Raw genomic sequence first — 13963 nt, 5'->3', positions numbered from 1 at the left:
TCCTCCTCTCACCACTGATTCTGATTTGGCTACTGCTCTCACGGACTGAATTATTGAGCGCAAAAAGGAGACAGGGATAATGGTGACCTGTTCCTCTTACGGTTTCCTGTTCTCTTTTTTCGCATACCGCGAGAATTCGATAAAGCCGCCTAATTGTGCTCATTTGGGCTCCCAGTCCTCTCCTCCCCTTTGCACGTTGTGCTGCTGCTTTTGCTTATACCCACTTTTTGCTTGGTTTTGTTGATTCCTTTTTGCAGTTGCAACGTAACGTGCATTTGGAACACCTAACATAGAGAAGTCGCTGGCTATCCTCCTGTGCGTGTGACTCAATTGGTGTGGGTTTGCCATTCTTTTTGTTTCCATCTTCGGTCCCACCTTCGACTTGCTTGGATGCTTTTGCTTTTGTTGCTGACCGCTGTCGTTGCTCTTTTTTTAGTGGCATTGCTGTTGGTGCTGCCATTCGATTTATTATTTTATTAGCATTTCGCTGCCACTTCAGCGTGCACAGTGGGGCAAATCTAAACTTTTCTGAGGGCTAGGATGAAAGATACGTATAATTTTGAGAGGCAATGGTTCCTTTTACCATGCTGACATTTTCATGTAATATTTTTCTTTGGAAATTTTTAAAATTCGTTTTGCTCTTGGACACACCACTGTGCACGTGCTCCTCACATGTTGCTGCTGGATTCCATTGTTGCTCTTTCCCTGCAGTGACTGCATTTTGAGGATGCAGCTGCCGCGCCGGCGCATTTTTCACCTTACACCTGTCAGTCATAAACCATTTGAAGAAGTCGATGTCTAACCAATATACCGAACGGTCAGTCAATTTTAAATCTCATTGAGAGCCGACTCATCTACCTGCCATCACCCTGCTTACTTTCTTCCCCTTTCCCCTTGAGTTTAGTCAAATTTAGATAGAGAAGAGTGGCCTGCTGCCCTCCTCGCTGATCTTGCTCAAGAATTGAGTTGGTGTGAGTGAGTGCATTGTCGAAGAAATATATATATATATGTCTCTGTCGCATATCGATTGTGCGATTGTAGCCGCCCTGCTCACTCATGCATGCACATATGCATTTCGGTGTGTGCGATATCCACTCACGGGCTCACTCACTCACTCATGTGGTATCTGCATCTGTATCTTGCGGATTGATTAATAATCTCGTTTCGTCTTTCCTCTGGCTACGTGATTATCGCACTTTGGCCCTGCTTCCATCTTCCATGCTGGCTTTCTGACTACCTATTGCTCTCTCTCCCTGTCTCCTTGTTGTGTAGTGTGTTGGTGTCGCATGTAGATAGCCCAAAGGTCGAAATAATTAAACAATGCAAAATTTGCATTTCTATCATGCGTTAAAATTTGTTACTGATATTGATATTCTTAGATATGGATTAAGGTATGTGTAACTCAAAGATTGGACCTCCATACTGATAAGGTATTAAGTGTAATTCCTGAAGCATTTTTGCTTTACTTTTGGACCCCTTTGAACCTGCTTTTCGAACTAATCCATTTTATGGTTTTACTTCTCCTTCTTGCTTTGCGCTGTTGTTGCGCTCACTGTTATTATTTTATTTTATCCCTTTTTTCGTCGTGTCCTGCGTCCGTCCGTCATTACCCCGTTCATCTTCCACCCATTTGGCTGCCTCGCTCTTTCGCTCTTTCATGCCGTTCTCTATGTGTCGTCGTCAACAGTTTTTGTGGTACATTTGTTTCATTGCCTTGGCTTTTTTTTTACCTCCGATTCTGCCGTGTGTTGTGTGCTCTCCCCGCTCCACGGCTTGAGTTTAGGTGCGAGTGAGTGTGTGGCAGGCTGCTGCCTTGCTTCTTTGCTTACATTACACAGTTGACACAATGTGCCCACTGTGGCCACTCTTCTTCAACTCGTCCATCCAGTGCACGCTCACAGTCACAATCGCATCTAGGTTGCTTCTGCCCGCGCCCTCTCTTGAGTCGGACTCTCGCGAAGCCGAAGTCGATGCTCTCTCTTTTTCTCTCTCGCTCTCCCCCATTGCAAGTGACGCTCATTCACCTCTGAGTCGGCAGTCGGTCTCAGTTTTTAGCCCACCTCATTCATATTCACATTCACCCAAAACGGCGTTTGACTTAATCTCACGATTGTTTGGTTTCCTACTCTCCCGCGCTCCCTCTCTTCTGAGTCTCTCTTGCTGGTTGATTCGCATTCGATTTTAACCGCTGCCATCGCCGTTGGTTGCCTACCTATGTGTGTGTGTGAGGAGTGTGTCTTGTATTTTAGTCCGCAATGCGCTCCGCTCATTATTTGTTTGAGCGCCGCGGTGTAAAGTTGTAAAAAGTCCAAGTGCTCGTGGAAACTGGAAGCAAGACGGGGAAACGAAACGCGATAAATCGCGAGAAAGAGAGTGCGCTTGAGGAAGAGGGAGTGATAATCAAACGAAATGGAATAATGTAATTGCAGAGGCAGCAACAACAACGCAAATAGTTGTCATTGAGGCGCAATGAATGATAATTAGTGCTTTATTGAAATCAATAATCATGACGAAAGCCTAAGGCGAATTTGCCAATATATTCTTGATTACCAGTGAGACTGTGATATTACCGTGTGTCCGAAAATGGAGGTTATTAAACCCATGGACTTCAGCAGCTTCTCGGCGTTCTGCGAGCATCTCAACAAATCTTCACAAATCGCAGCAACAACTGCAACGACGATACCAACAACATTAAACAATGGAAAAGGCATTTATTTGGAGGTAAATGCAGCAAATACAAATATTTCGATGCGAAATTACAAGCATGGACATGATGCATCTCCTAATTAAAATGAGAATGCAAAAATGCAGAGAGAATATGCAAAGAATGTGTGCATGCAGTAAGACAAGAAAAAGTAAACGAGACCCAGGAAGAGTGGGACAGGTCGAGGAGGAGGAAGAGGGGGATCAGTTGGCCCTCTCGCTCTGAATTCGCTGTGTAGCGAGTGGAAATACAAAACAATAAATTTAAGCCTATAGATTTTACAAGTACAAAAAGCGTCGCCGTCGTCGTTGCCCCCCCCTTGTACTGGCAAAAGGGTTTGAGTTGGGAAGTTGTTTCGTTGAGTTGGATGTAATTGTGGTTGTGAGGGGGTAAGGTATTATTATTATCGCCAAAGCAGGTCCATACTAAATCGTTGCAAAATATAATAACTAATTAATTCTAATTCGCTATTTAATTGAATGTGGTTTTAAGAATTAAAAACATTTGCATAAGAACTATAAACATGATTGATTTCTTAAGAAAGTAAAGGCACCATTTTTGATTTTGACCACCACTGTGCGCTACGGTTTTATCTATTTGTTGTCTGCCCTAACGGCGCTCACTTAAATTCATTTTTACGCGGCTGCTTGCTTACTGCTCCCCTTTCTCTATCTTATTCACCCTCTTGCTATTTACCTACCGCCTCCAAGCGCAGCGGTCCTCGCTGTATAGCCTGTGTCGCCGTATTCGTAGCCATCGGTTCTACAAATAATCATAATCAATCGCTCAAGTCGCCTCGCACTTGTGTAGTGTAAATGCGACGGCGGTAGCCGAGGAAAAGAGTGATAGGAGGAGGAGGAGTGAGTGCGAGCGAGCGAGAGCCAAATGGATAGTATGCAAGAAGGGAAGAAAGAAGAGGCCTCGAGTCGCTGTCGTTTTATCTTCTTTTGTCGTTTGTTTTTGTTTGTCCCCTTTTCGGATTTCGTTATGCCATCGTTCGTAGGCTGCAAGCGGCGGTGTGGTAGGGAGGAAGGGGTGGGAGGTCTAGCTAGGAGTAGTATAAACAGAGGCATGGAATCACAAGGATACACGGTATACAGAGTTGCCAGTCTGCGCGCCACTTGGCATCATTTTGTATTTATTTGGATTCACTCCAGGCGTACAACTATGTATTTACCTATGTTTTCAGTTAGCTTATGCATTTATACGTACTTATATGTCAATTTCTTATTATATGAACTAAGGGACTTTTTACTTCGATTTTGTGACCGATTTAAAGATAGAAACTACTGCAAATAAATATCCACTTTTTATATTATTTCAATTTAAACTTCAAAACTATGGAATAAACTGCATACATAGTATACGTAAATCCAATGGGTGTGTGCTGACCCACTAGGTCCCATGCAATTTTGTGTATTTGCTTGGCTTTTGCTCCTGTTTCAAGCCTTAGCTGCAGTGTAAACCCCGCTATTATTTTCATTTTAAACCGACGCACCAAACAGGGCATAAAGTAAATGTGGGTGGATGGAAGGTGTATAAGGAGTGTATGAACTTCTTCGGCTGAGGCGCGTGCAATTGGTCTCACAGGATTCATTTGTTTGTCTCCATTCCTGACTCAAATCCCCCCTGCATGCCCATTCCTTTTGGGCGCCATTGCTTCGTGCGGAGTGTTGTTGTGCCGTGTCTCCTTTTCCACGTCCTTCTCTGTTGCTGTCGCCATTTGGCCTCTGTCCTCCGGCCGAAGCGTTATTAGGGGTGTAAAATGGATTTTTTACTTTTATTATTATGATTTTATTGTTTTTCCAGTTTCGGTCTCCTCTCTCTTTGGGCCGTTGTGTCGCTCTTATTTTCTAAATGCGCGTGCCATTCGCATTTTGTCTTTCCCTTTTTGCTTTTCGCAAAAATTGTGTGTAATTCGAAAGCCAGGATCCTGCTATACGGTGATGATTATAGTGATGAGGGAAGGTGTCGTAACGTGGCCACCCCACAACACCACCACCACAGACGCGATGGGTGATCCCAACCCCTGGGGAAGCAGTGAAGGGTGGTGCACTGGCAAAGGGTCGTTCCTGGTCGACTGTTTAAATATTTTTCAAGGCAATTTGGAAAGTATTCGTAATGAATTTGCATTTGCAAAATGTACACATCACATATCGAGTGTTACATTTCAAGAGCTAAAATATAAAAATATGTTTTCTTCTTATTTCGTTTTACAAACTTTAATTATTAATTCCAAAATACATAGTTTCCGTAGGAATTAGTACTAATTGCATATAATTTTCATGATAATGAGCATCGCACATTTTAGCCTAAGAAATCAGGCATCAGTTTAATATATTGAGTCATGACTTAGTTAAAAAGTAATTCACAATAATATTAATGTTACGTCAACATGTTAAAAAGGAGTTTTGTTTTTATTAAACAAAGCTATAACAAGAGTCTCGACTATTGGATATCCGTTAGTCGGCTACTAAAAGTGCGACAGAGATGGAGATACGCATGTAGCAAAGCTACTGCATTACTGCTTCAGCAAGCAGTAAATATCTTTTTAGGTAATTAGTAGTAAAGTTTTAATACCTTTATAATGGTCCGATTTAAAACATTTTTTGGTACGTACGTAAAGGGGTATTAATCAGCTAATCAATATATTTTGTAGACATTGACGAACACTAAGCCATTGGAACATAAAACATTTGCGTTATGGGTGTTTGTGAGTGTTATAGGAGACGTACTAAGTTTCGATACTCGCGGTACCTGCAATGCTATTGTGTTCTTGACGCTTGGAGAGCCTATATTTTATGGGAATTTAAAAGGGGATTTAAATAGATTTTATCATAAAGCCGTAATGATTCTATGCTCTTTATAAAACTAACCAATTTTTTGAAAGATCACATCTAGTGGTGTTTGAAGGAAATTATTAATTATTATTATTTTATATTTTCGGCAATCCTTACAGAAAATGGAGCGGCAGGGAAAGATGGAACTGGCGGCGAAGGAGCGCGAGTCCCAACGTCTGCAGCTCATCCCAAAGAAATGGAACCGCCGCGAAGAATACGAATTTCTTAGAGTTCTCACTGGTTATGGTGTCGACCTGCACCTCTCTACACCAATGGGTTCCTCTAATGGAAGTTCCCTTTCGCCCGACTGGACCAAGTTCAAGCAGATGGCTCACCTAGAGAGAAAGAGTGATGAAACACTGACCGACTACTATAAGGTATTTGTGGCAATGTGCAAACGACAGGCGGGCTTGAAGCTCCTTGAATCGGAGCGCGGACTAGAAGGCATTATCGAAGAAATCGAGAAGGAGCACGCCAAGCTTATACTGGATCGCCTGGAAGTACTTGCCAAGTTGCGAGAAGTGGCTCGTAATCCCATGCTCGAGGAGCGCCTAAAACTCTGCACCACGAATGCGGATACCCCCGATTGGTGGGAGCCTGGTCGACACGACAAGGAATTGATCACCGCCGTCCTCAAGCACGGACTTTATCGCTCCGAAACATTTATCTTCAATGATCCAAACTTCAGTTTTGGAGAGTCTGAGAAGCGTTTCATTCGGGAACTAGAAGCTCAGATTCAGCGTACTATCAAACTGGAGGCTTTTAATGCTGAAAAGGCCGAAAAGTTAGCGGCAGCTGAGAAAGCGGCTGCAACGGAAAAAGCTGCTGCAACTGAAAAGGCGGGAGCAGAAAAGGCAGCTTCCGTTAAGAATGAAGTCATAGACCTAGATGATGAGCTCATGACTAATGACAGTGTCATCAAGAAAGAGCCGCCAGCTTCTCCCATAAAGGATGAAGTAAAAGCTGAAGAGAGTTCTGAAAAGAAGGATACTGCTGATATTCCCGAAGATAAAGCTTCAGATGCTCATGGGAGTACGAAGGTAGATGATAAAGGTGAGTCGAATGCAGAAACTACGGAAAAAGACGCACTAGACGAAACTACAAAGTTGGATAAGGATAAATCTAGCCCTGAATCATGTGCTCCAGAAATTGAAGAAAGCAAACCTAGCGAAGAAAAAATGCAAGTTGAGGAATCGCCCGTTGCCGAAAATGGTCAGGAGAAGGAAGGTTCGCCTGAGAAATGCAGTGATACAGAGGATAAGAAATCTTCAGAAGAAAAGCCAAGTTCCCCTGGAGCTCCTGATGTTAAAGTGTCAGAAATGGAGACAGATGAAGTCGCCTCTAATACAGAAGAAAAATGTTCTGGGGAATCGAAACCGCACGAAAAGGAATCTGAAGACAAGGTTGTTGAAAAGTGTGATGAAGAGAAGGGTGAAAAATCAAATGAAAAGTCTGAGGAACAGAAAGAGGAAAAAGAAAAGGTGCAAAAACCACTAATAGAATCGGAGGCCGCTGATAAATCTGAAACTGTCGTTGAACCCGAAGTAGCTGTGCCCAAAAAACCCACTGCCGACCAAGACATACTCGACCTGGTGGCTGGTCCTTCAGATCCCGATGATGACGAGGTGATGAAGGAAAAAGAGAAAGCAGTAGAAGAGGAATGCAAGAAGCAGGCAGCAGAGCTTAAAGCACGCTTCCCGGATCTGGAAGTGATTCAACCCGCCACTGTCAAGCAGCAAAAGTTGGATAAGCCCAAGCTTGAAATGTGCATGATCCGCTGGTTCAAGGATTTCGCCTTAGAGCGCCGTATTGCGCACATTGTGGCTTGCGTGGAGTCAGGAAATTGGCCTGTGGATAGCAAATACAGTGCCTTTGCATCCTGCAAGGGGGCAAATGATCTAAGCATTGCTCTTCACGAATCCATTCCCCACTTGAGCAGTTTGGACCGTCGTTCCACAACACCCGATGTCATTACCATAACGACGGACCAAGGTGTCACAAAGCACTTGCAGACCTCCCACATGCAACAGGTGGCCAGTTCGGCGTCCGCTGCATCCGTCTCCTCGGGAGCTCCCCAGGTCACCCAATCAAAGCCCTCCTCTTCCAACAGCTTACCTGGCTTGGATGCCAAAAGCATCAATGCTGCGGTGGCAGCGGCCGTTGCGGCAGCTGCAGCAGGTGGAAATGCCACCTCCCTATCGTCTCTGCTTCCCGGAATGTCTCTGAGTGCAGCCAGTGGCTCTTCAGCCGGTGCAGTGAGCGGATTGAGCGTTCCAAGTGCCGGCTCTGGAGGGGGAAAGAAGCGCAAGCGACACATAGCCATCGACGTAGAGACGGAAAGGGCTAAGCTCCATGCTCTGCTTAACAGTTCGACAAGTAAGTCTATTTCAAACTATATAACTGTTCATCAATTAACCTTACCTCAACTCTAGTGGCACCGAAGGACTGGGAGAGTGAGATTGCAAACATGGAGGCCTTGAGCGGCTCCTCTGGCCGTGGTCGAGGTGGTAATTCTTCAGCTTTAAGTGGCATGCAGCCGCCTCCAGCTCATCAGCATGCTTCGCTATCGCGACAATCCTCGGGACAGTTCAGCAAGCCAGCTGTCCCCGCCCTGAAGACTCCTCCTCCCTCAATGGGTGCACCAATGGACCTTTCATCAAGGTGAGTTTTTTTAAAATAGTTCATTAGGTTTCCCATTGAACTTACATATTTTAAAAATGTTTCCAACAGCCTACCGAAAATGAATATGACTGAGATGCTTAAGTCGGCTTCCAGTGCGGGAGCCATCGATTTGAGTGAGGTTCAGGACTTCTCTATGCCTTCTAAGAAATCCAGTGTGCATAGTGCTTTAAGTTCCGCATTTCCCTCGATGGGAAGCAAGAGCAAATTAGACGACACGCTTAACAAATTGATGAAGAAGAACAATTGCGTAAGATTAAAATTTACTTAAATTTCTCCTACATTGTTTGATGCAACTTAACCCTTTGTTTTGTTTCATTATAGACCATTGAAGAGCCTGTTATTGGTAAGGAGAAAAAGCGAAAGAAATTGGACGAGATCGTGCTCGGCCTATCGGCGGCTAAAGAGCAAAAGACCTTCCCTGACCCATCGCTGCCGTCATCAAAGAAACCGCAAATCCCGCCAAGCGTATCGGTGACGCCAGCAAACCTTCAATCCTCGTCCAACCAGCAGTCAAACCAGAAACCCTTTACTATCACTGTTACCACAGTGCCCGGAAGTGAGTTTGAGTCTCTGCGCTTTTACTTTTACACCAGCTGAAAATTGGCACCCATCTAATTGGATTTTCAACTAATCGAATGTATCTGTCTTTTTCAGAATCAAAGGGCGGCTCGTCCAACAGCGGATCCGGCGCCGGAGGAAGCTCGTCGGCCAGCGGCGGAGGAGCCGGCGGCAGCGGCTTGAGCGCCCTGCAGAATATGGCAATGGGAGGTCTGTCATCCAAAGACAGTCTCAATGCCCTGTTGGCACAGACAATGGCCACCGACCCTCAGACGTTCCTTAAGCAGCAGCAAAAGATGATGCAGTTCCTGCCCCCCGCTCAACGGAAAGCTTATGAAAACATGCTAGCCGAGATGGAACAGGCCATGAAGATCAGTTCAAAGTTTTCGACAAACTCACCACACGACGTCAAGGTCAACAAGTGGCTTTCAGACATGGCAACTCCACTGGGCGACCAGCTCAGCATTGATTACGTGGGAGGTGGCGGGGCAGGTGCCTCCGGAAGTGGCAATAGTCGGCGCTCGAACCGCCAGCAAGGAAACTCACAACAATCCTCAAGTGCAGCCCAACAGCAAAAGCAACAGCAACAACAACAGCAGCAGCAACAACAGCAACATTCAATGCCCGGCCCTCAGAATTTGACAGGAGAGGAGCCCGTACCAGTGATCAATAAGCAGACTGGCAAACGCTTGGGAGGCAACAAAGCGCCGCAGCTGAAGAGACTGATGCAATGGTGAGTGTTCGAAAAGAATAATTTATTTAGTTTTAACACCATTATCAATAAATTAATCTCTGATATAATAACCTTTTTTATACTTTAGGCTTACGGAGAATCCCAATTACGAAGTGGATCCAAAGTGGCTGGAGCAGATGCAAAATCCCATGTCTGCACCTTCTCCAAAGCCGTCATCAATGGAGAGCAGCTACGGCTCTTCGGCAGTGAAATCGCATGGAGGTCGCCCGTCATCTAATTCGAGTAACACCTCATCATCGTCCCACACCCAGCAACATCAGCAAACGTCTGCAGCTCAATCGCCAGCGGGAGGGAACTCAGGCATCTCCAAGAAAACATCCCGCCAAACAGCGGCATCACAACTGGATCAAGCTGCGTTACAATTTAACTCCTTAGCCGGTCTAAATCCCAGTCTTTTGGCTAATCTTCCTGGACTGGGCGCATTTGATCCCAAGAATCCTCTGGCTGCATTTGATCCAAAGAATCCGTTGCTATCCATGTCATTTGGAGGAATGCCCGGAATGGGAAATATTCCTGGATTAGGTAACCTGAACAACATGAACCTTTTCGCCAGTTTGGCTGGAATGGGAGGATTGGGTAATCTGGCGGGTATGGACACTCAGTCGCTGGCTGCGCTCATGGCTGCTGCCGGGCCAACTCTTGGCGGATTAGGTGGTGCATCCGGAGGAGCGGGCTCCGGCAAGAGCCAGGCGCAGTCGCAATCATCCGCCACTTCGTCCTCCTCTTCGGCTAGTAAAAAGAAGCAGCAGCAACAGCAACAACAGGCGCAAAACGAAGCTGCTCAATTGGCAGCTGCTATCAGCGCTAGTACTGGAGGCTCTGGCGCATCAGTTGGAAAGAACGCAGCGGCTTCTGCATCACAATTGGCGGCAGGATTTCCATTCCTATTTCCGAATCCGTCACTGCTGTATCCACCCATGGGACTAGGTGGTCTGAATCCGTATTCCCTAGGATCCAGTGGACTTGGTTCTGCATACGATCAGTTGGCTCAGCAGTATAACCTGCTAAATGGAGCCACTTCATCCGCCTCAAATACGAGCTCTACGCAGTCCAAGTCGCATCAGTCACAATCGAAATCCAGTCAGTCCAGAAATACCGCAGCATCTGCCAACTCAGCAGCGAGTCTGATGAATGCAATGGCCAGCATGGGTGGTGGAGCTAGCACTGTAACCACGCCTTCTACTTCAACATCAGGATCCGGACGTGGCAGGCAATCGAGCAGCAGAAATCAATCCCAAACCACACCTACAGCAGCAGACATGGCCCAACTCAGTAGTCTACTTATGCCAGGAGCGGATCCACATCTCCTCGAGTCGCTGAGCCGTATGAGCAACATGGATTTGGCACAGGCAACGCGACTGATGAGCTCCCTCGGAATGCCGCCTCTTCCAGGAACCCCGAGCTCTTCTGGTGGGGGTAACACATCTTCAAGCAAGAGAAGCAGCCAAGCCGCAAGTGAAGCCAACGCTCAGGCTAAGGAACAGCAGAAATGGTTTGAAAGTCTAGCCCGCGGAGCTCTGCCAACTGACTTAGCCGCGCTCCAAGCTTTCTCGCAAGGCAAAATGCCGTCAACATCCGGATCAAATACGGGCACATCCACTTCCTCCAGTAAGAGCTCGAAAGCAGCTGCGGCTGCGGCTGCTGCGGCAGCTCAATTGCCACAAATTCCTAGTGACTTCTCTCAGGCCTTTTTGGCTGAAATGGCTGCACAGGCAATGGCGGCTGCTGGCGGATCCCTACCTCTGAGTGGTCCTGGATCATTAGCTAGTTTGGCTGGCTTAACTGGTGGCTCGGCTGGAGGCGGTGGTGGTTCTTCTGCCTCAGGAAGCACTAGCCACTCTTCATCAAAACGACAGCGTGAGCAGGATGCCTTTAAGCAACAGATGGACTATTATACCAAGACCTTAGGCCTGGGATCAGGAATCTCGCTGATACCTACTTCCTCATCGGGAGGATCATCTGCATCCTCAAGTTCAGCAAACGCAGCAGCGGCTGCCTATGCTGCAGCATTAGACGCGGAGCAACAGCATCAACAACAGCAAAAGGCGCTTTCCAAACGATCACGTGGCGATATACACCCCACAAAGGAGGAACTGGCTGCTGCTGCCCTTACTGCGGGGTTACCCCTTAATCTTGGAGCCAGCATGAGTAGCATAGAAAAGAGTCTAAGAGGCGGAAGCAGCTCCAGTAGCAGTTCGACGCCAGCACCTATGTCTGCGGAACAGGATAAAGTAACGTTGACTCCCCTTAATGCCTCTGGAAGTGGGTCGGGCTCTTCTTCCAGCTCAGCAGCTGCTGCGGGACTGGCAGCTAATCTGCCCAGTCAAACTACAATAACCATAGCTCCTCCCATTAGCAGTGGAGCCAGCACTAGCAGCGAGCGTTCTGAGCGCTCCGAGTCGCGCATTTCGCTAACCATAACAAATGCAGCGGATGCAGCGAAACTACCACCGCCCTACGAAGAAGCCGATGAGCTAATTATACAACCCATACTCAAAAAGTCTTCGGCTGCCAATCCAGGCAGTAGTCATGGCGGCAGCGTAGACGATCTGGATACAGCGGACAATGCTTCAGCTGCTAATCTGAGTGGTTCATCGTCCAGTTCTGCGGCAGCTGCAGCGGCGGCTGCAGCCGCGGCTGAAGAGAATCGACGATCCTCCAACCGATTGAAGCGTCCGAGGTCTGGCAACGAACAAGGATCTGGTTCCGTGGAAGGACAACCGCCTGAGAAGCGACGGGAGTTGCGATCCACTCGTCATACACGCTCTTCGGCAGATGCCAGTACGCTTAATCTTTCCACTGGCAGCGAATCGGGAGCGGAGGAACGGAATGAATGAGTATTGCGCAGATCCGAGCGCCAGCGCTAGCAGAATGACACGGCCCATCCTAAGGGCCGGAGAAAATCACGTAGAGGAGGAGCCAACACGGCCAATACATACAAGTCACCGGAGCAGATAATCAACGACAGAAAGATGACGAGAAACCAGCTGCAGATACGGATGCAAACAAGATCGAGGCGAAAATTAAATGCTAGGCTAACTGTTACCACTAGATCCCTTAAGCTTAAAGTTGTGTAAAGTATAAGAACCTTATATAATCTATATATAGAGATTAGGAGCCAATTTAGAGAGAATGGATTTGGGTTTGTCTCAACGCTATACAGTTCGACACTGCTGCAACTCCGTCTGAACTGGAGGGCAGAGGACCGTACCCATGGCTTACTCAAGTTTCATCTGCTGCTTATATGGTGCTTGATAAGTCAATATTTTCCCTTTCTTTGGCTGCTTAATTATTCATATAATTACGAACATAATTAAAAAGCGCTTATAATTTAATTGTAACAAGAGAAACAAAGTGCTGTTGCACGACGATGATTTTCCGTTTAAATTATTGCTAACACATATAATTAATAAGCGACAGAAATGTTTAAACGAAAACACTATCCATACATAACAAGTAGAGACACATATACTTGGGTTTCCTGCGCTGTCCTGATACATGCAAAGTCTCTATATATGATACTGATACCTGTACATAATTTATAATCTTAAAATGACTCGCATTGCTTAACTGTTTTTAATATAGTAAGGCACCATGTATTCTCATACTAAACCATTTTTCACACTTTCACCCCCAATATGTTGTATACTGAACTCTCTATTCTCTGTGTGTCCCCCGAAAGCTGCGTGTAATTTTGAACATTTTAATTTTGTAATTAGTAAATGTAAAAGAAATGGAATGCAAATGGGAAGGGTCTATCTTTCCATCGTATATTTTAAACTCTTGTAATTGTAATTTGTATGTTTTATTATGCACTTGTGTGTCCCCTGAACCACAACAAGCAACATGCAATTCTTGTCGCGTAACTAACAGGTGGGAAGTGTTTATTGAAAAATAGAATTTTTTAATTAAATCAATTTTATTGTAATTGAGAAGCCGAGAATATGAATCTTGCACGCTTGATGAGCAGCAATGCTATATTTAGGTCATTTTGTATAATTATTCAGTTGAGTAAATGAATTATGGACGAATTTGGTCCGCACTTTTCGAGAACCATTTATTTTGAGACGTTAACAAGACACACAAAAAAGAAGAAAGCAAAACAAACAACCAACATATATTGCATACTTAATTTTTAAGTACTACTCGTAATTAAAATTATTATATAACTGCAGAACAACAAACAAAAGCAACATCAACCAGAAGAAGCAACAACAGCAAGTAACACGCAAGCATCAAATATTGATATTGATGATAAATAAACATATAAAAAAATAAATTTTAAAAATTACATCAACATGCGAGTTTTTACTGGATAAATAAAGAAGCAGAAATACCTTCGGATTACGTCGGCTTAGTTTGTATCTAGATTGAATCAAGAATTACCATCCTAAGATCTAGGAGATCTATATAGAGACTCTGATA

General features: G+C 45.4%; 1 protein-coding gene across 9 annotated transcripts in view; it reads left to right on the top strand.

Moving 5' to 3' along the window:
* Window positions 1-13755, top strand: part of LOC120443883 (chromodomain-helicase-DNA-binding protein 7) — a 40821-nt gene extending 27066 nt beyond the window's left edge. For 8 of the 9 annotated variants that reach the window (XM_039623294.2, XM_039623295.2, XM_039623296.2 and 5 more), the window contains 6 exons: window positions 5664-7920; window positions 7977-8205; window positions 8275-8473; window positions 8548-8782; window positions 8881-9517; window positions 9606-13755. In XM_039623294.2, the coding sequence (XP_039479228.1) occupies window positions 5664-7920; window positions 7977-8205; window positions 8275-8473; window positions 8548-8782; window positions 8881-9517; window positions 9606-12375 (6327 nt within the window). In that variant the 3' untranslated portion in view covers window positions 12376-13755. Of the gene's footprint in view, window positions 1-2273; window positions 2722-5663; window positions 7921-7976; window positions 8206-8274; window positions 8474-8547; window positions 8783-8880; window positions 9518-9605 lie in introns of those variants that run through there. The other variant, XM_039623302.2, reaches the window with a different exon arrangement.
* The last annotated feature ends 208 nt before the right edge of the window (window positions 13756-13963 follow it).

Source organism: Drosophila santomea, chromosome 2L (assembly GCF_016746245.2).
Source record: "Drosophila santomea strain STO CAGO 1482 chromosome 2L, Prin_Dsan_1.1, whole genome shotgun sequence".
NCBI lineage: Eukaryota > Metazoa > Arthropoda > Insecta > Diptera > Drosophilidae > Drosophila > Drosophila santomea.
The sequence above is the reverse complement of the archived record's forward strand: the minus strand, read 5'-3'. Positions and strand labels throughout refer to the sequence as shown.